The sequence below is a fragment of the Indicator indicator genome, chromosome 20 (assembly GCF_027791375.1).
Source record: "Indicator indicator isolate 239-I01 chromosome 20, UM_Iind_1.1, whole genome shotgun sequence".
NCBI lineage: Eukaryota > Metazoa > Chordata > Aves > Piciformes > Indicatoridae > Indicator > Indicator indicator.
The window spans coordinates 13426000-13449045 of record NC_072029.1 but is presented as its reverse complement, the minus strand read 5'-3'; the positions used below and the strand labels follow the sequence as shown (position 1 = coordinate 13449045).

Here is a 23046-nt window from a genome sequence, read left to right as displayed (position 1 = left end):
TAGTTCAAGTTTTAAATAAAATTTATTCAAACTTTTAATTCATCAAATTCTGGATTGTGGAAGACTTCATATATATAATTTTACAGGTAATCCAAAATATTTAACAGACACTGTAGTCTGGCTTATAAATTCTTTACATTCAGCTACAGGATGCTGTGTCATGTTAACAGCAATTCTGCTTAAAATATGAAGCAGATGCTTTCTAGAGTTCAGGGGAAACAAATGTGGCACAAAACAATACAACGGCCTCTGCAGATACTAGAATAAAAGCAGGTAAATGCTTATAGGTAAGACAAACAAAAATGCAGGCTATTTTTTCTTGTTAGAGAGATCTGTTATCAGAAAGGTAAAGAAATTCAAGAAACACTATCAGAAGGCAAAGCTACTACCACTAACTGTACCTAAACTAATAATTGCATCTAACACTGAAATATTAAATGAAACAAAATTTTAAGCTCTGTGGTCCCTTTAAAAACATAAACATCACATGAACATTGGCTTGATGTGGAGGTAAATCCATCTTTTCCAGCAGAAAATGTTATACGTTTAACACAATCTGATATCTGAAAGATGAATTTACCCTTTAGACAAGTCATGTTACTGAAATTATTACACAAGATCAGTATTATGCAACTGAGAAAAAAGTAGTAACAAAACTACTCAATTACTAGTTTGTTCTTATAAACTATTTCATCATAAAACAATTCACTGATGACTGAATATGAGAATCAAAATTAAAAAAAAAAAAATCTGAATTTCACCTGTATACTTTTCACACCAGCTCTGCAGAAGTATCTCTTGATCTCCAAATCAATTTCACAGTTTCCAACAAAACTAAAACAGGAAACAGACGTTTTTATGAACTAAAGTGGATACACTGTTTGTTCTGTGTTGCAGTCATGACAATCTGCTTTGTATCTCAGTCTCTACACGAAAAAATGCAAGTTAAAACATCACACTACAACATAAAAGAAAGTCAGGAGCGTTACAAAACTTACATCCCCTTCAAAACATCATCACCAGTGTCATCAAAATCACTCAAATTAATACATAGGTATGTCATCCTCTCTGGAAGCACATGCAACAGAAAACATAGAAGTAGCCTTCCTTTTGGGAAATAACAGGCACACAATCCATATTCCATTTCAGGAAAGCTCTACGTAGATCTCATTGACAGTGCATGTATGAAAATCCACTCTCATCTAGTATAATCATGAGAAGCACTAGACAAAGACAGTTATTTTACTAAAAATCAATGTTGTCTGTAATATTCAGAGACTTGCAAAATCAGTCATATTTAGAAATTTAATAAGCTGGGCATGCTAAGCTGGATGATCCACTCCGCAAGGTTTAAGCCAGAAACAGTTGAGCCCTTTCTGAAGGGAGAGAGGAGGCAAGAAGCAAATTAGAAAGTAATTTTAAAATAATATTTAAAATTATGCACTTTCCTGAACACTTCTCTCCTACTTTGAGGGATGCAAATGTAATCAATCCCTTCAACATAAACATTAGTGCCAAGACATTCTTGTCAACATCCAACATTGGATGATTTATTTCAGACTATTCAAAAGATAACACTATGCAGAATAATTTTGGTGCAATGACCAGCTTGTGGAACTGAAAGACAACAACATAGACAGGGGTCCATGTGAACGGAAGGTGACCACTGCTGTCCCTGGAAAGAATGTAGTGTGACTGTAGAGTTTAAAAATAGAGATATAATTTTTAATACACAATTTAAAACTATGTAATTTCTATTTTTACCTGTGTAACTATATATGGAGATAGCAGATAACACACACACACACACACATATATATAATTGCATAACAACATGACACAGAAAAGCAAGGTCAATCAAAACATGCAACTGAAACCTCAATGCTGGCACTTTGCAGCATCAGAACTATTTGTGTTATGGAGACTGGGAAGCAATATGCTCATTTGAAAATCCTTAAAAACATGATGACAAATTCAAGTAAAAATAGTAACAAACTGCATTTGAGGGGAATAAGTCAACAACCTTTAACCTTATAATAAAGTTAAAGGTGGTTTTATCCCCTAAGACATTTGGCTGGTCAGTGCAGTACAGAATTGCACTGTAATGTAACATACAACTCGAAAGTTTATCAAGTAAGCAAATTCCATACATTCAGACCATAATATCTCACAGAAATATTTATGACCCTTGTAATGAACAGATCATCGAGACAGATTGCAATTTAATGAGGGCAGTCTTTTAAGACTGTAACAACAGCTGTACTGAATCAGATGAGAGTCACAGTGTACTGTTACGTGGTGACTGTAGCACACAGAACAAACAAAGAATAGGACAAATGTTATTTTCCAGATTACGATGATCTACGATTCTGTTTCCTGGACTGTCTTCATTATTTTTTAGGTTTTTTAACCCCATTTTGACATCTGTCTTTTGCCAGTACAATGGTAATCACAAATATCACTAAGTAACTAAGAGAAAGGTAAATTCTTCCCTTTGCAAACATGGTACTAAAGTTGAAACCTTGTAAACACATTTTCCAGAGACTGCTTTGTAGATAAGCTAGTCAAGCTGCTTACAAGAGTAAAGTTCTTAACTGAGTGCTAAGTGATGCACAGGTTCTGAACAGAGCTCTGAAGCAGGGATCCTAATGCACTCCACATCCTTGTAGAAACAATAATACATCCTGTTTGCAATCAAACTTTAAAAGAAAACAAACAAACAAAAAAAACAAGGAAATGCAAAAAATACTGAAGTCTGAAGAGGTGAGGCTGCTTTCAAGCTGCAATCAAAAGTTGGAAACAAAGAGAAACCTGAAGGAAGTTTCTCCACAAGAGCTACCAGCTCTCAAGAGACAATACTGCTCTATTTTGTCTGACAACATCAATCCCTTATTTGAACAGCTTTTTCCTACAGAATTAAATTATTCCATTCAATTAAGACTAAGCCCTGCTCACAGACATAGCCCCCATCCCTGGAAAGCACAGAGTAGCATCTTCTCTTATCACTCTGGGGTCCAGCTCTGACAAAGCACAGTCTTCAATATAGCTGAGATTTAGATGAATAATTCAAAATTAAGAATACCCAAGTTCAAACTTTGGAACTGACTCTGAAAAAGAAAAGCCAAGAGGCCTGATTACCCTTCCAAAGGGTTACTGCTAGGGAAGCAGCAACACGGAAAGCTGCTCTCTGCTGGATAATCAGTGACTGACAAACCTGGCCTTTCCTCAGCCTACAAGCAGGCAAAAGTAGTCATGGCAGCATGTCTGTGATGGTTACATATAAAAACATTGATGGGTTCACTGACTGAACTTTTAAAAAACTAACTGCAGATTCTGTGGAGAAAGACTTGGGCAAACAGTGAGTAGATCTATTTAAATACCTATATAAAAGGGGTCATGATAAAAGGGTAAAGAAACCTGAGGCAGCAGAGCACAGTCCCTCTGGCATTATATAATACCTAGACACACTTTGGTACTTCAGTAACTACCATTCTCATTTTAATACTATGCTTATGAAAAAAATCTAAGTGAAAAAGGGGGGGAAAAGATTTACAAAACAAACCCAAACACTACATGAACTAAATTTTAGACCAGACTAATTGTCATGGCAATATTTTAATGCATTAAAAAAAAAAAAAAAAGAGAGAGACAAACCCTTCAAAATAATGCTTTTGCTTTGGAAAGTATTTACTACCCAATATTATTTGATGATACAGTCTTACTGAGCTGATATACTATTTCCCTCAGAGAAATGCTATTTACAGCTTGCACTTCCTTCCTCCATTCATACAAAATTAGCACTAACTACATTTGTGTAATGAAGCAGCTCTTCCCCTTTCAGGCCAACATAACTGCTGAATCAAACCACGCACATACTATAAAGCATGAGTATCACTGTAATATGATAATCAAGTTTACCTGATTTGAAGATCCAAAATGATCTGCCTTTTGTCTACATTTTCAGTGTACACTTTTACACCATTTATCCGCAGAGGCTGAAAAAATGAAGCAAGTAAAAGTTGGACCCTTCTGCTGAATGATACCATATTAAACTCTTAACTTGGAAATAAAGGTGAATACAAGCACATTCATGACTTAAGAATTTGCTGTAAAACATGTGAAGAAAAGCTACCATTTTAGCTCAAATTGTTATTTCAAGGGTAAAAATTACCTGGCTAGGATCCACAGAATCATAGAATAGCTTAAGTTTGGAAGGGAGCTCAGAGATGATCTATTCCAACCTCCCCACCAACTTGACTCCACTTCTCAAGGCCTCATCCAACCTGGCCTTGAACAACCCCAGGGAGGAAGCATCCACAATCTCCCTGGGCAGCCTACTCCAGAGTCTCACCACCCTTGTACTAAAGAACTTCTTCCTAATATCCAGTCTAAAACTACTCTCCCTCAGCTTTTCTGTCACTGGACACCCTTATGAAAAGTCCCTCTGCAGCCTTTCTGCAGGTCCCTTTCAAGTACTGGAAGGCAGCTATAAGGTTCCCCTGTCTCCTCTAAGCTGAACAACCACAGCTCCCTCACCCTATCCTCATAACAGAAATGTTCCAGCCCAAATGTCAGCTGTTCTGACCCAAACCACAGCCCTTCTGAACCTTTTACTCAAACCACAGCCCTTTTGGCACTTACTCTGGGTTTAGATCACTAGATCTGAAGAGTTACAAAAGATTTAATATCAAGCTTTTCCTTTCCCCCCCAAAAAAATTTCATACCTCTGTACTAGTATACATCTGACACTCCCAAACATAGCATTCTTCTTTTCTGTGCAGCTAACACACCAAGCTAAATTTAATTCACAAAAATGTATTTGCCTTAAGTGGAATTTAGTCAGAATGGATGAAAATAATCCATAATCCCCACAAAAAGCTGTGTCAACCACTCTGTGCTCTTTCTCTAAACCACTGTGCTGAAATTCTCCTTTCCTCTTGCTCCCTCTCTCTCTCAAACAGAAACACCACCTATCAATCACACATTGCCAAGACTCAAAAGTTCACCAAATACCAAGTGGGAAAGGATGACCAATGTCCTTACTTAGCACAACCTCCTGCCGTATTTTGTGGTTTTCTTTCTATTTACACTTTTTTTTTGGTAATTTATGTAAAATGGAAATCTGACTGCCATCATGTATTTGGGGCTATGCACCTCACACAGTGTTAACTTGATCAAGGCTGCAACATAAAGTAAGAATAGCTGTTTCTTGTGTCCAAAGTAGCTCAGTCCAGCTGCAGAAGCATACTGAGGTGTGGAAGCTAACTTAAACCCCACTTGAAAGGAATGCTATTCTACAGTATGTATTACAGGTGTATCTAGGGCAAGACAGAGGCCTTGAGTAAAAGGATTTACAGCTCTGAAAAAAACAAAACAAAAAAACCCCAAACCACCAATATAAAACACCAAAAAATAAACAACCACACAAAAGGTGTCCTGAAGTGTAATAAATACAAATCAGTCACAAAGGCTGAAAAATGATCCCCCTCCACCACACTTAAAATTTAATTCAGTTTTCATCATATTCAGAGGGGGGGGGGGAAGTTATTTTTTAAAACCGCATTTATGATAAGCAAGAGGAACAAAAAGGACAATTTCACAAAAAAAAGTGGTTAAGCTACACCTCAACAGAAGTTCCAGTTGATGGAGGTAAAAGTAAGTAGTGCAAAACTAACAGCAAGCAGATAAGTCTCATTCTTAGTTTGGACTGCTCAAAGAGACAAGCATGTAAGAGATATGTACTATGACCCCTTCTTTCCTGGGACAGAAAAGAAGGGAAACACCTATCTGCCTCTTGGTACTATGTTAAATGAAGACCCTTGGCAAGTTGAGCCAGCAGCCTTGTCATCAGACTTCCTACATAACATGATTAAAAGTTCATCTGTTACAAGTAAGGTAACTGCACTTATATCATCTGGCAGGAAGAGGATAGTGGTCCCTGCTCACTTAAAGTATTACATAACAGCATTAAAACCATGTTGCTATGAGCTTTTCACAGGTCTAGAAGTTACTGTAGTTTCAGTCTTCTCCCAATTTGTAAGCAGATTTCTGAATCTAGAGACTGTAGGGGGAAAAAAAGCTGCCTCTCTTAGCAAACAGTGACATCTTTTTATTTTGTTACAACAGAAACCAGAATCAGGCTTATCACCAAGTATCACTGACAGATAGTTTTCACGTAGATTTAAACAGCCTGCATGAAAACAGGATGTAAGACAGAGCTTCTGTGGCGGTTTTACATCAGGGAACCCACCACAAGCTTCTCAAGAAAACTTCAGACACTGACCTGATGACCAATATCAATCTTTGTAAAACTGAAGGTACTGAGGTGGTTGTTTGCTCCTCTTACTGCTGGTTCTATGGTCTCCCGGAAGAGTTTCTCGATAAATTGGCAAATAAAAGGCCACATCTGTTTTACAGTCTAAGGAAAAAAAAGAAAAACAAACCAAACCCATGACACAATAACAACCATAATAAATATCTACATCAGACACAATTCCACATCATTAAAAAAAATATTCTATAAGGCATATTTAAGAAATTTTGTACAAAGTTTTAAACATTGAATTTTGACACACGTTTCACTGCAGACATAAAAAATGGTTCCTCTTATGTACAGGAAAGCTTCCTGCAATTCTCAGTTTGTGTGTTTTATACAACTGCACAAAGCTGAAGCACTGGAGGAGGAGAAAACTAATATTAAAGAATTTCCTTCTTCTATCCCACAATTGCATATGCATTGAGCGCTGATGCTGAATGTTGAGAAGGAGGAAGACGGTTATTTGCATGTAAAGAGAAGAATGAGAAAAAATGGGTCACGTGCATTTCTGAAGTACATGCATAAGACTATAAATGCAAAAAATATGGTATTTTACTGTCATAGCTGAAAATGCTGTATTTATTTTTTCCTGGATTCTAATTTACTCATGTTCTTCTAAGATCTTTGAATTAAAGACTAAAAAAACCAAACAAAACATAACCCACAAGCCAAATTAGATCTGTATCTTAGATAAGCACACATACAAATCAAAATTGCAAAATCGATTTACTTTTAAATTGTGGGTCAGAAACCTACAGTAACCAGAGAGTATCCCAGACAAGCAGAACATAGGAGTGCTTACAGCTGCTCCAACTTCCACACAATTACAGTCATCATTTTAATGCCACTAAAATGATTCTGCAAAACTCAATAGTATCAAGACTGCAAAAGCACATTTAATCTCTCTGGATCAAAAACTAGGAGCTTCAAGTGTATGAAGAGCACAGAAAAGTTAAAACTACTCTGCTCTCAGATTCTTGCCTCACTCTTTTTTTTAAAATCTCACATTTCCCTCCTCCCCCTTCCCATATGGAAGTGATGCTAACAGCTATCCTTACCTTGTTGAGCCATTCTGCCCTCTCTGTGTCTGGAAAATGGACCTAAAAAAACCAAAACATCAAACAAGAAATTACACAAATACAAAACACCTTTTAGCTAATCATGTTCAATCACATATGAGAAAGCTTAGGGATCTCCCTATAAGCAATGTAATGTATACACTGAAAATATATTCAGCAGTTAACATCCTTAATAAGTATATTAGAATTCAATCAGATAAAATATCCACTCATTCCTGAACTATACAGATACATGTCCAAGCATGTATTCAATAGTAGCATCTGGAATAAATTACTGCTGTAACACCATAAAGGAACTTACAAGCATAGCTGACACAACTAGTGTCAACCAAATTTACCTCATGTTTCATGGGCTTCACAGGTGACATGTGGCTGCCCAAGTCCTGACTGCATTTCTACTTCCTTTCTTTCATATCAGATCTTTTGCCAATACCAATAAATCATGGCTAGAAATATTTAACTGGTGAAGTTGAAGCTAAGGAATATGTATATAAATTCCTTCAAAATCTCTTCCGAAGAAATTTTTAGAGATTTCTTTTTTTAAATCAGTAGAAATCAGACCTTTGAAATCAGAGACAGAAGGCTGCTGGTATATGCAAAGGATTGAAAGTACCCATCATAACAGGAAAACGTCATTTAAATGCTGAAAGAACAGAGTTTTCCAGAAACAGGAGAGCACAGTTAGTACCTTTACATCTTATACACCCAGGCAAGAGGAAAACCTGAAGCAATTCAGTAGAAGCAGAGTTAAAAATTTCTTTAGAATCTATCAGCTTCTAGAACAGGATGCAGATCACACTTCTGAAACACAAAGAGCCTTTGAACATGCTAAAAACCCATGACCTACATATACTGACTTTCATGAAGCAATGTCTCTGCTTAACTGAATCAGGAAGTCTTAATCTCTTCGTAGCGTAACAGATTGTACCACTGGTTTTAACAGCAGTGCCTACTGGTTATTTTTATTATGCCTATATCCCAAATTTAAACAGCCAGTTAAATACATACTTTAACTGTATTTTCCACAAGTTGGATTTGAAAGCAAGCCTCATTTGTTTAGTTTTTAATCAAACTCCTGCATGAACAATCGACACTAATATATTCTTGAATATACCCAAATCAAGCTTAAGTTTCTTATATCAAACACAATCTTATACAAAGACAACTGAGGAAAGGCTGAGGGATGCAAGCTGGTACTCTAGATGAGCCAGGACTGACAGAAGAGCATCAAGGCAACTGCACAGAAATTTTATGGCCAGAAATAGCAGCAGGAATCAGACTACCTGATGTGCAAAATCACTTACTCCTGTATGAAATTTATTAGACAAGCATGATAAAGAGACAGACATTCAGTAAAGAGTCAAAAACTAGGAGCATTTCCCACTTGGTTTCCATTATTAAATTGCCCATGCAAGTTTGGCAAGTATCGCCTCAAAAAGAAGTTAGGTAAAGTCATGTAAAAATACATGATTTAGCTTTCTCACACAAATGCTTGTGCTCAGCTCTAAACAACCCTCGTGCACTTCCTATTTCTGCTGTGCTCATACGCTGTGCTGTCAAGAACTCAATTCAGAACACATAATTTTTGGTAATGATCAAAAAACCACCAGAAAGAGCCCAAGGAACATAGTTCTTGGTTCTGTCCTGGAAGGTAATCAAACAAAACAGCAACAAAAGAAAACCATGAACAAGCTCCTATTTCCATAATAACAGCAGAAACATTTCTTAACCACAATTACGTTATTATTCACACTATATACGATATTCATATTGGCTACATTAACTCAGGGATTTTTTGCCCTGATGATGATCATCTGCATCTACAGAAACAAGGCTAGCCAAAGAACAATAACCATGAAACTCAAACCCCATAGACTAAGGATTGGTGGGAATTTTAATACAAAACAACCAGGGATCAGCAGATGACAGCAAATGAGTTTTAAAGTGCAAATGGTAATAATATTGCTGCCTTAAATAGAAACCTTTGTTCACATAAGGGAGGTTTCACATAGCTACATTAATGTCACTAAAAGCAAGCATTGACAAGAGATCAGAAAGAATGAAATTATAACACATTTTTAAAGTAATGGTGAATTGCTCTCACCACAAGTTACAGCATTAATGATCTATTTAAAAATACAAATAGTACACTAGCTGTTATTGTTAACTGATCCCCACACTGTAAAATATTTTTCTTCTTAAAATTATATTTGTAGCCTTCTCCATCCTTGAAGTTATCAGTCAACCCTTGTTATATTTAATTTCTATTTAATGACTAATATATAGGTCCCAAGTACTATTTAGATGAACCAAAACAGCAAAAAGGGCACCTACATTCAAAGTATTAAACCATCTCTATTGACCAGAGTATTTCACGAAGGAAAACCTCTTTTTTGCTACAAACCAGTCACTTTCTCATTGTGTACTATACCTAAGTAACAAAAGGAAGCAATAAAAGTAGTCTAGATTAAAAATAATTAAATTCAAAGTCAAACCAAACAAAACCTCCACACCACTGTATATTGGCTTTTTCCCTCTTCTATTCCTAAGTAAGAATTCCATTTTAGACTACACTAAAAATACCATGTTATGGTAGGTGTGTTTAACAAGTACTTATCTAGCATTACTTAGCTTATGTCTAGGTTCCTTCCACTGTTTCATTACTTGTTTAACTACTTATTGCTCCTGGTTGAAAATGTTAAAGAAACCACACCAGTAACTTTCTGATTAATTCTAAAGTCACACAATATAGCCAAGCTTCGTGATGCAGTTAAAACATAACTAAATATTCTTGAACAGTTTTCCAAATACATTAGATATCTATACCTTGGAAATCTAAAATTACATACAGAAAAAATCCTCCTCTTGATACAAGAGACATTTGTCTAGCCTAAATGTAAAAACATAAAAGAGTATTACAACACAACTTCATAGACTTTTCATGCATCACCAGTGGAGAGAACATCCCACAGAAGGAAATTCAGAACAGAAATCCAACTTAGGGGCACTAAATCTGCTCCTAAATAACTGCCTATGCTGTGCATTTAACTACTAAGCCTCAAGCCAGGTGGTGTGATAAAAAAGAAACACATTAAAATTAAATTACCCTTTTAATTATAACTACCAGATTAATTTGTCTAAACTCACTGCACTCGTAACTCAAAAAGGCCAGAGAAAAATCAGTAAATTTAGAAGTTAAGAAGCATCGCAGCATGAACAGAATAAAGAGTGCCATACAGTGATATTCAAGCTCAATTAAACAGCTATTCACTCCAGTGTTTTCCAGTCGGTAAAGCAGGCTGGCCTAAGGACATTTTAGGTACAAGAGAGCTGAGCAGGGCTAAATGGCTTAATCCCATGTAATGCAGCCAGCAATCCCTTCTCCCTCTATAAAAACAAGGAGCAGCAGTAGGTGAAGTATTTGTTCCTTTCCACAGAGGAACTGATGCAGTCTTCTGCCACTCAACACAACCTGAAGAGGCTTACCCTCAAACACAGACTGGGAGGACAACTTCTCCTCTCTAACAGGAGCTAAAGAAGGGGAGGCTGGAAGGAAAAGCTGAGCAGCTAGGCTGGCTGTCTCCTGTTACTGTAATAATCCACATCCTGAGTTATCCTAGCACTTTTCCTAATTTCTGTCAACCCCAGAAATATTCTACCCCTTGAATCTTCTGAATTACACCACACAATATTTACTGTTGCAGAACTGCAGGATTCTGTGTTACTGAAAGAGAAGATCATTGTTAACAATGAGGGTTCCTCAGAAATATTGCAATTAGCCACAGCTCCTTGCTACTAAATGAACAAGCAACTGCTACTTCCATCGTTCACTGGTAATCTGATTCTGTTTCACATCTTTGGCATGGACTTTTGCGTTTGCAATCTTAAATGCGTCAAAATTATTATTGCCCTTACACAGCAAAATTTACATGCAGTATTAAAGATGCTGTGTGTTTTGGTATGCAGATAAAGCAAGGACTCTTGAAATAGTTTCACTGAGAATAATTAGGAGTCTGTTGCCCATGTCCCGTCTTTCAACAGAAACATCTGGAAGACCTGAAAGCAGGCTGAATACAGCAAATCAGCTTTGTCACTCACATGGCACTTCACAAAACAGCAGTTAGAAGGACCTGTGTAAATCAATACAACTAACCTAAAATTAAAAGCTATTGAAAATAAGCAGTTCAGGTTTTGACAGGAGTTGCCCACGAACAGTAGCAACAACAAAATAATAAAACATCAGAAAATTAAGGGAAGGAGGGGAGAAAACAAAAACGCATGCAGAGTAAAAGGAGGTGGAGAAGGGACCTAGAGCTGTTTCCACAGCTCTCTGATCACTATAAAACCTGAAAGCAAAATGGAAAAACTAGGAAAAAAAAATATAAATGGAAGGAAGAGTTGTAATATCAAACAAGGTTAAGGACTGTATTATTTAAAAACTAGAACATAAGCCATTTCAATGCTTGGAAAAGACTGGAAAACAAAATAAACTTTTAAAAATTATAAAAAAAAAAAGGGAATTGTGTGCCCTTTTGAGTCAGATTTACACCTATGAGACAAGACTGGTATTAGAAACACATACTTGGTATCTCACTAAATGTTCCTAAAACAGTCAACCCAGCACAAACATTGCCATCTCACATGAACTGCACTATCAGTTCAGCAAGTCCTAAGAGCTGCCACAACAGATTACAGACAGCTATTCATCAGGAGTTTTCCACTGTGATCTCTACCACATTCTCCACCGCCTCACCAGGTGCCTGCTTCAGAGTCACTGTGAGCATCAAAATGAAAAGGAATTATTTCAACAACAAGGCAATTAAACACAAAGCAAGTTGGCACTTGCAGGAATTCTGAAACAAACAGCTTTTCAGCACCTACGGGTTTCAATACTAACACACTCTAATAATTAATCTACCTCAAGTAATAAAACTATAATTCTTTATGTGGTATAGAAAGTTTTATTTCATTGCAGCCTTTTATTACCTCTGTCCCACTCCTCCTCCTAGAGGTCTGAAAAAAGATCTAACATACTGAAGTAGTTGAAATTTGAAATAAAACAGTAGCTTACACACAGAGGCTACTTCAACGTTCTGGCATGCCCTGGAGGAAGTATTCCTAACACTGGCTGTTGTTTGTAAAATCAAGTTAAACACGACTTCATAAAACGCTGCAAATGGTAGCAGCACTCTAAGACCTTCTGCTACCCATACACACACTGCTGAACTGAATTAAAGCCCAAAATGCACTGAGAGCTCACAGTCAGCCCCCCCCACCCCATTCTGCTGTGCTAGAATTAAAACATAAATTACAAATATTAAATGCTTTTTAAAATGTTGCTAATTACCACAAACGTATCTGTCATTTAAATAATACAGACACTACTTTGCCTAGATTTTTTTTAATATATGTAAGACTGCAATTGAGAAAGCTGTCCCTCTGTTTTCCTTCCAGAATTCCGTACAGAGTTCAGTGGAATAATATTTAGAAAATTAATAATCCTCTAATTTTTGCTATTAGTCTAACAAAACTCTGATCACTTTAAAGTTTTAGCAGCTGTGGATTCAGAATCCAGCCCTCTGCAGCCCTGCAATACCACCAGAATATTCCCACCTGTACATTCATCCTATCTTCTTTGACAAACAAACGTTCCTGGCAATGCAAAATAATTCTGAAGTTGCAAAAGAACAGCCTTGCCTCAAAGAGGATCCATAGCTCTGATATGACTGAAATGGCAGCCCAGAAGCCAGTCATACAAGAAAGCTGGGAAGGGACTTTTTAGGATATCAGGTAGTGATAGGACTAGGGGGAATGGAACAAAGCTGGAAGTGGGGAGGTTCAGACTGGACGTGAGGAAGAAGTTCTTCCCCATGAGAGTGGTGAGAGCCTGGAATGGGTTGTCCAGGGAGCTGGTTGAGACCCCATCCCTGGAGGTGTTTAAGGCCAGGCTGGATGAGGCTCTGGCCAGCCTGATCTAGTGTAAGGTGTCCCTGCCCGTGGCAGGGGTTTGGAACTAGATGATCCTTGTGGTCCCTCCCAACCCTGACTGATTGTATGATGAGTAATAACAAAGCACAAGTCTCATTTTCTCCCTGCATTATCTTTCACCTCAACATCTATTAAATATGCTTCACTCATAATGGAGTGAGGCTTGTCAGAAACTGCATTACTTTTCAGCAATTTGACTCATCAGTACAAAAAAAAAAAAAAAAAAAGAGAGATAAAATTTGCCTAAGTGTTGCCATTTTCCAGAGACAGAGCAAGCAAGATGCAATACAAAGTTACATAGAAACATCTTACTTAGCAGAAGCTTGACATAAAAAATCCACAGGAATAGGCATTATAAGCAGCTGCTCTGGAAAAATGACAGAACAGTAGTCTGGTAGTGAGGGAACTGGAAAATCCTGCTTCTAGCCTGACACTCAGCCTTTGCAACACCAACTCAAGGAAAGCTGTTCAGCCTAGGAATGAAAACCTGAGCATCATTAACTTCCAGAAGCATTCTGGCTTAATCACCTGATGATAAATCACATAAAACAAATATCCTTTGCTTTACCACTAGTGGTTACATGATTTCCTTCCAAACATCTGAAAACACACTGGCATGGGTTTCTGTCCTATCTGGATGCAGAATCTACTCTAAACACAGCACACTATGTCTGCTAGAGGGAACCATACAGCTTTCCTTTGCTTGCCTGCTACCTCTTTCAGTCTTCTACAGCAGATTCATCTTCTAGTGCAGCCTAATTTCAGAATAATCTTCAAAGACCAGTGTACTGACACTATACAGCACAACTCAGGCTTCAATAAAGAGATTAAGTCACCTCTGTAACCAATCTGCTGTAGTCTCATTGGAGCTTAAGACTATGTCATTTCCCCCAAATTGTTACGTTCACACTTCTTTTCTACTTTCCAGCTGGAAAAGGACTGTAGGATTTCAGTGGTCAGTTTTGACTGGGACAGTTTAAAAATAAATAAATAAATAAATAAGCACATGGGAGTATTAATTTGCAGGAATCTTTTACTGGTTTCCACTTTCTGAAGGATCTACATGAAGAACCTCTGACATAAAACTGATATTCTGACACAGAAAGAGGTGCATTTTTCACACCTAAGTAGTATTTTCTCCAGAATTTAATGAAGGTTTCTCAGCCATATCTAAAAGAAGATCTCGGTTTCCTGTGGTGGGAGATTTGCAACAAACAACTTCAGCAATGTGGCACAGTATGTTAAATTTGACAGGAAGTGTTCCTAAGACTCAAAACAACTTACTGTAAATGAGAAACAGAGCCTTTAGAACTTAATTTTGCTAAATAGATTAACCTTGCCTTAATCTTTCTCTAAAATGCAAAGTATTCATCATGATAAATATATAGACTGAGGAAACGAAGATAGGCTTCTTGCAGTTTGATGGCCAGGGTTTTTAATTTTTAGAATCCCTTTAACATAGTAATAGGAAATTTTATATATTTCATATAAATAGAATTTAAAAGCAATACAAGGACTGAAATCATCATGATGTTTGACATGTAGGTCCACCAAGACCTAACAAGTCACCTGTATATACATTTTCCTGACAGCTGAATGGCATCTGCTGCTTAGCAGACCTGCCAAAAGCCAGTTCTTCAATTGCACCATGGAGTTTCACATCCATTATTCAGAAGCCATCAAGAATAAAGACTCACCCAAAGATAGCAATCTTGATGTTCACAGGGAGAGGAAGACTCCCAACAAAAATATTTCAAGGCATTCTTCATCTAATGGTTTACAATTTCTCTTGTTATCTGGAACAGAAGTGATGTTGAGCACTTCTTAAAGTGAGTCAAGGTAAGAATTTAGGCTTAACATTTTGATTGCTTTCTACCCACATTTACAATAGTGCTCTTATCTATGCCGCTTACTTATTCAGAAGATCAGAATTCATTATCAGCTGTTAGAAGACCAGGGTGCTCTTTTCCATTCTTACCTTCGGGGGGGGGGGGGAGGGGGGGGGGAGGGGGCGGGGAGGGTATTCACAGCAGTAAGAACCGAGTTTTAAATGCTGATGTTCAGAGGCAGGCCAGGATAAGCAGAGTTGAAAAACAAAACTACAAAAAAATCCTTTAATAGCCTGGCACTCTATATAAGCCAAATATCAAGAACTGGATTTATACTGTTTAAAGTTTTGCTATCACATCAGGTTAAAGACAGATAGTGCAACCACTGTTTACAAGATAAAACATTTCATGACAGTCCAAATTAGTACATCTCCAAACTCCCAGAAGCACCGCAAGCATTACTGAAAGCAGACACCCAGATTTTAAAAATCTAAACTGCTGAAAGGTGTAGCAGGAACCACAGCTCTAAGAACTCACTGAATTTTACCACTTGAAAAAAATCTTGCACAATGCTACTTTTTTAACATCTCATCAACTTTACCTTTTAATTCTCAAAAGTAATTTAGTCAGTTCTCCTCCTTTCCAAATAAAGTCTTAATACCTTGAAATGCGAGCTTTCAAGTTGTAAAAGTTTTATAAAGGCATTAGCATTTTCTCTTCATGACATTTTTTTCCTACTTTTAAGCCTGTATAAAAATTCTTTTTCACTTCCCTTGAGAATCCAGACATGTTCTGATTCTACTGCATGCCAGAGTGCCTTGCTCTCTTGATTGTAAACAGAAGAAAAAAATTTCATCTCTGGACTCCTAAATACCAGCTTTCAAAATGGCTCATACAACCACTCTTGCAGCACAACCTACTATCTCTTGAATTGCCTACAGCCAGGCTCTGCACTAAATTGTCAGCCATCCTTGTTGCTACCTTGACTAAAATGTTGAAAGTTTCTTCTCTTTTTACTCCACTGAACCACTATGTGCTTTACTGAGCCCTGTAGTCAGGAGTTCTGATTCACTAAGGCTAAAGGTTCCTTCACCAGGTAGATCTTACTCCTGTGAACACTTGCTCGGTTACATAGTCAATCCCACTAAGAGAACCACGAGGGCATTCTGTGAGGACTAAAATGGACATCAACTTCCGGGAAAGTTAAGTGTTCAGGTAGTACTGACCACCTTGTGCAAGACTGCCTATCCTCTTTCTCAGGTAGGTTAAATGCTCTTTCCTTTAACTGGCTTACCAGTGGCTGATTTCTGAAAAGCAAAATGATCTCCTGAGACTTCACATGCACATTTTAGCATGAAACATCTCCATGTATTGAACCCCAAACTTTACAGACAATATTTTTTTTTTCTTAGGTTTTTGTTCTGCTGTTTGGATTTTTTAATTTTTTTAATATAACCTATAATTCACAATTGAAACAAACCCATGTGGACTCTGAGATAGATACCATTCACTTCATTTTTATTGGTTTGTGGGGAGCATACTGCAAATTCGTATTTGAAAATACAAAAGTGCAAAACAGAGAACTTGGGAACTTCTGTGCTATTCAAGCTAAAATACAGTATGAGAGGATGCAAAGATTTTTAGGGGAGCCCCTATCCTCATGCAGGATCATGCTGAAAATATGAAGCCAGTGAAACACGTAACTGGAAAACACTCTGACCACTGAATTCCAGTCCCCTAAAACTGCAGGCATCATTATTCTATTTCTGTTTATACACTCCACCTTAAAACCATGGAGTTTGCTACTGTTTCTCAGTACAGACCAGGAAGGGCAGCTCCAGTGTGTTTTTGGTAGGCTGGGTTGCTAAGGAAAGACATTAAAGCACTCCCTGTTAAGCCAACTTTCTAAACTTAGGTATGCTACATCACATGTTTTAGTTACAAGGTGGAACCAAACCTCAGGCTGCCTCCCAACTAAATTAACCATTATTTTCATCCTTAAATATCAGTCGTACTATTCTGACTTTAGAAGAAAAAAAATCATCATATAACAATAACGTTCAACCTAAATAAAAATTCCAGTCAAATCCTCACCCAGTAATATCATTTGGTTTTGAAATCGGAAAAATATTTTCATTATGTATTAAAAACGTTTTACAGGAAGGTTTTCAATCTGTGCCCACAGCTTGTAATTCCTGTTTCCACACAAACCATGGCTCTGTTTCAGTAGCCTGTCTTTCCACTGGACTATCTGTCTCATGACTGAGCTTAGCACCTCTTTAGCCAAGAAGCTATTTTGGAAAAAGCAAAGTGTACTTAAACCAAGCTTGCAGAAGGAAAGGATACTACTAAAACCTCATCTTTGGCAGAAAACACACATGCTTATGCTACTGGACTGACACACATGGCATCTGCACATCTGTAAGATCAGGCAAGCTGCAAATCTCCTGTAAGAGCTATGCTTTCTGTCAGCCAAGCAGTCACCAACAGAAGAGTATAGTGTTAAGGTCAGATATATATTATCTGCTTCATTTTTTCATATATAAATGCAGTTGGGGTTTTCTGTGTGTTGTTTTTGTTTTGTTTGTCTGTTTGTTTTGGTTTTATTCTGGAATTATAGAAGTGGGTAAAATCCTGATCCAAGTAATGTCAGCTGCCAAACTCCTATGAATTCAGTAGGCTCAGAGGAAGAATCCATCAGCAGCAGTTAGACACCACATACACAATTTCACCCTAGAATGTGAATACAGTGCCTTAGACAAATACAGCACTAAAAACAGATTGACAATCCAGCATTGACCCTGAATAACAGAGTTTTCATTAAAAATAATAAAAAATTGAAATAAACAGAATTTCATGCTTACAGAAGTTGCTGTTCTAGACTACACACAAGGCAAGTAGGAGGACAAAGTATGCTTGCAGTCTCGCTCCAGAATCACACAATAATTCTCATCAGAAAGTGAATTCAATACTGAAATACACCATCCACAGCACATCATGCACCAACAGTTGAGTACTAATCTGGCAAGCACCTGAGTTTGCAACATAATAAGGTCCACACTTGCAAACAGGAAGATGAAGTCTCTCAAGAGGGATTGAAGCAAATGAGTACCAAAGGGCACGTAGTACATTTGCTCCAATGCACTACCAAATCCTGCAATACTTTAGTTAAAACATGCCTATATATTTGACAGTACTGTTTATCATCTGATTTGTATACACAGCAATATTTGTTCAATCACTTGTTGCTCTTCCATGCAAGTCTTTACAAATCAGCAAAGCTAAGGGAAAAAAAAAAAATCCTGCTCTGAATAGGAAATCTGGAGTTTAAAAGCAAAATTTTACCAGTTTTGGCTGTTTGAGTTTGAGGTTTTGTTTTTGTTTTCCAATTCTTGTTTGTTTGGGTTTTGTTCAGGGTTTTGGTGGTGGTTTGGCTGGCGGGGGGGTCAGGGAGGGAGTTAGGCTTTTTTGTTGTTTTTAGGGGATTTTTTAATTAGTAACCAAATTTCAAGGAGATGACATCTCTTAAAAGAACAGTAATAAATACAAAAATATAAATTACTAAATAGAAATAAAAAGCCCAGTTGTCAGCTTGTAATGCTCCCCCTTTGCCCTTCCAAAATTCTTGCATGCCCTGGTTCCTGGAAACATCCCCTGAGTTTCCATCTTCCTGCAGACACAGACACTCTCTCATGTTATGACTGCAAACCATCACTGATACTGCCTTTCAAAACAGCTGTCTTAACAATGCTCTGCATCAAAACATTCCCCAGCCTGTTGAAGTTTTTTTCTATTAAAAAGCAGGGAAATAAAGTGATCATAAACTCTGAAAAATAAATGCCTCTTTTTCTCAGTTAAGCTATTTTTTATTTAATGATACCGGAAACCAAAGAATCTGCCTTCCTCTCCTCTTTGGGAAGTTTAATGCTTGGCAACATTATGTATTAAATGATAATTAATTTTAATTTCTCTGCTTTTAAGGTAAAATCACTTATTTTAATTGCATATATTTAGAGATCCTACTTTTCTTTCAAAATAATATATGCTAGTTTCTACATAATCAGTCACCCAAACCAGTCCTTCAGTGGAGCCATAAACTGTGGAAAAACACTGCCTAGAGAATATTGCAGATTTTCAATAATACTATCAATTTACTTCCAGGTAGCATGCCCAATCAAGCGTGCATAGTTGCTGACCTGAAGGACAATAACACGTTTGTCTACACAAAAATGTTGTTTATCCTCAGCAAGTGCTTGCAAGAAGATGGTTATCCACAACTGAAACTAGCCCTTGTATAAAGGCATTTATTGCTCTTGAAACAAATGATGGGTAGCAAGTTGCTGAGTGAGTAAGATTTGGTATTTCTTGGACACAAATGAGGAACGCTCCAGCGTTAGAGTGCTGGAATTGTTGGGTGTTTGATAGACAGAAATGAGAGGCAGCAAGAGTGAAGAAAGTTGGATGCATTTTTCAATTTATAAACGCAGCACAGAGCTTCACCTCTTCTCTTGTGTTACTAATTATCATCAACGCTAAATATAACCCAAGCATTCAGGGATCTCTTGAATATTCTCCACCCCAAATTCAATCATTACAACAGGCTATGTGCATCCATTTCTCAGTCCAGCAATTGAAAATCAAACAACTACTCTAATGCAAGCAGTTGTAAGGCACTTAATAAACACAACTGCCTACAACTGAGTAACATTAAGCACATAACAGAGTCTTTAAAGACTGAGCTGCTTGTAACTGATCCTTAAGTTCACCATTTCTACATTTCCATTCCTCAGTGTATAGCTGGAGCAGAGATAATCAGATCATACCCGCTAGCTCCTGGTTGGGGTTCACAATAGGAAAACTCTTCTTGCATCTCAGCAACTCTTTTTACCTGTAGATGGCTTCACAGCAATTTCAAAGGTTTCCGATTTAAACATTTAAATACTGGTGATCAGTAGGAAATTCCAAATGCTGAAATCTATGATCTTCAGAATTCTAGCTTTCACAGGTCCAACAATAATCTAGTCACCCTACACCTGCTATATCATCAATAAAGAGAGATGAGAGAGATATATCCAACGTCTTCAAACACTTCTCCTATGGACAGACAGAATCCCCTGGAGATGTCTGTACTTACCATACAGAAAATCTCAAATGAATTTGGACTTACACATCTAAATTTGTGTTCAGCAAATTCTAGCTATGAGTGTAAACCAAAAACTTGTGCCTAGAAATAACTAAATATTGATACTATGAGTGGAAATAAATTTCTGTTGATTAAAGACAACTGCCTAAACTGCAAGTTATCAACCATCTACTCCATCAGCCTCCCAAGATGTACCTTCAAGAAATCATGCCCATGGCAATGCCAGACTAACTACACCACTTCACTTGACTGGTCCTAAGCAGAAGCTTCCTAGCCTGCAACTCTCCTAAAGGAGAGGTTAATGTCTGTGCACACACAGGGAGCAATATGTGCAGCCAAGTCAGTGTTAGCTTCTAAACTTCTCAGCAGACTTTACAACAGATGCTGCTGCACAGTGCTAATAGCTTCTTTAGGAGTTCTGCAAAAGAATATTTACTACATGTATTAACTAAAATCTAACAGCTGTGGCCTACATTATTCCTTGCTAAATTTAGGCCACAAAAAGATGCAGATGTGAAGTTGTGACCTAATTGCTCTGGGTTCTGATTATACAGAGAAAAAAGGACCTCCTGCAAAGAAAGTCAGCTCACCTCTTCCCACTGACTACAGATAGGTGGCAGAAAGACACTAAGTCTCAAAAATGACACACCTAAGTTCAGTCGGATAAATCTACACTTGTTTCCTACACAAAAATTAGTTTCTGTGTGCTGATTGGTAAGAGGTGGAGGGCTTTATGGCTTTTACTGCTGATGGTATTGTTTTAGGTCTGAATTCCAGCCTAGTACAACTTACAGATATTTTCATCTGCATGTAGCTCTTAATCAAGAGTAAAAAGCTTAAGTAATAGCTTTCCTGTAAAAGACATCACTGGAGTTTAGAAGACTGCAGGGATGACAGAACAAAATCAAATCCTCTTTACAGAATGTCAGTTATTCTCAGAGATCAGCAAAAATAGCAGTCAATTTGCAACTGTATCGTTCTGGGGGGGAAAGGGGGGAAAGGCACATTTTCAAGAATTTGATAAAGGCTTTTCCAAGTATAACTTGCCTCTGAGGAAAAAAAGCAAGGACTGTATCAGTTTTCAATATCAGACAGATGCTGAAATCAAATCCACCATTCTCGTTGTTATATAGAATTTGCTGCCTCAGATATAGTCCTTACTCTGCTCGATATACTTGAAAAATCATCAGGACATCAAATAGCAGCACACTGAACATTCATCTAAGACACTCTTTTAAAGAAAAAAAAATATCTGAAGACTTTTGTTTTAACTAAATAGTTGAATAGCTATTTGCCTATAGAAATGTCTGCAGGTAAAAGTCAGTCATGAACTATGTTGGCAACAATTAAAACAGCTTTTAGGATGCACGTTTCAATGTCTCACTCTCAGTGTTCTCTTTTATCCTCATATAGTTACTTTCTGTTAAAATAGTGACATCTCAAATCCCACATCATTGACTAATCTAAGATGGCCCAAATCAGATGCTTTTTCCAGTTTCCTTACTCATTGGGAGATCACAATGTAACAGTTATACTTTGTGTTCTTTGCCATGCTATGACAGACAGCAATGTTATTTTCATGTGCCTGGCAATGCAAACAATGAGCAGCAGAAAGCAGAGCTGGAGTTCATCACGTTGACTGTTGGAAGAAGAAACTAGGACAAACGAAAACCCGCAAAGTCGACTGGAGTTGACAAAAAGGAAAACCATTTCCCCAAGCACTGCAAGTCTCAAACCAGAAAGTAAATGACCTTGTAAATTCTTACAGGTTACACCTAAACTAGAAGCCTAGGTGTTACATGGGAATCAAGAATCAGAACTTTACAGTCGAGGAAATTCCGAAGTGATTTGTCAGAGCTTAAAACCCATTAGTTTTAGGAACACTGATGAACTGATTTCCTCTATCTGGCAAGTGGACACATTCCTATTATTTTTCAATAAATTGAAGCTTAAATTGTATTCTACAGTTTTTCAATTTGCACCCTGAGGATAGCTGTGAATTTACATTACTTCAAAGATAAATGCTTTCAAGCAACTCTAAGTAAAAGTTACAATCACTTTCATCTATTTAAGAGAGCTTCACTTCAAGCACAATGGCCTCCACTTCTTACTCAAAAAGTTCTACGAAGTATCTGCCAAATATTCTACATCCCGACTACCAAACTCACTTGAAGTGAAGCCAAAAGTTCAGATGTCTTCAGACAGAATAAACACCCTGTCCCACAGAGTTTATGTTCTATAATTGTCCATTTGGCCTTAATGTGCCTGTCAACACCTACTCCCAAACAAGAACTGCTCACTACAATTGGTTACCACTCCTGTACAACATCGAAAACATTGTATAGACTCTCTCCTCAAACCCAATAAAGGCTTAAGACCAGGAAAAGAATAAAAAAATTAAAACTAAGAAAAATACCTGTTTTCAGAGATATAAACTTGTACTGCCATTGATATTGTTGTCAGATATATTGTTATGGTGTTGCTAGTACAGCAGGCTTCCTTCCTAGCAGAGACAGAAAATTGGAAGCAGGCACAGCACTAACAACATTCATGTGCTGGAAGCAAATCACTTCACCCCAAATTACTGTTTTAAAGTAACATTTTTGTAGTACCTCATCTCTCATATGGTAAAAATTAAAGTTTGTATTCTTTTACAAGAAACTGATTTGTAAATCAGAATCTGTTTTCAGG

At 37.3% G+C, this 23046-nt stretch overlaps 1 protein-coding gene across 1 annotated transcript in view; it reads right to left on the bottom strand.

Annotated features, from left to right (window-relative positions):
• The window catches only part of ESYT2 (extended synaptotagmin 2), a 63349-nt gene that overhangs the window by 29190 nt on the left and 11113 nt on the right, over positions 1-23046 (bottom strand). The window contains exons 2-5 of the mRNA XM_054390031.1: positions 7375-7416; positions 6284-6418; positions 3919-3995; positions 762-834 (exon numbers count right to left, since the gene is read on the bottom strand). Of these exons, the coding sequence (XP_054246006.1) occupies positions 762-834; positions 3919-3995; positions 6284-6418; positions 7375-7416 (327 nt within the window). The remainder of the gene's footprint in view (positions 1-761; positions 835-3918; positions 3996-6283; positions 6419-7374; positions 7417-23046) is intronic.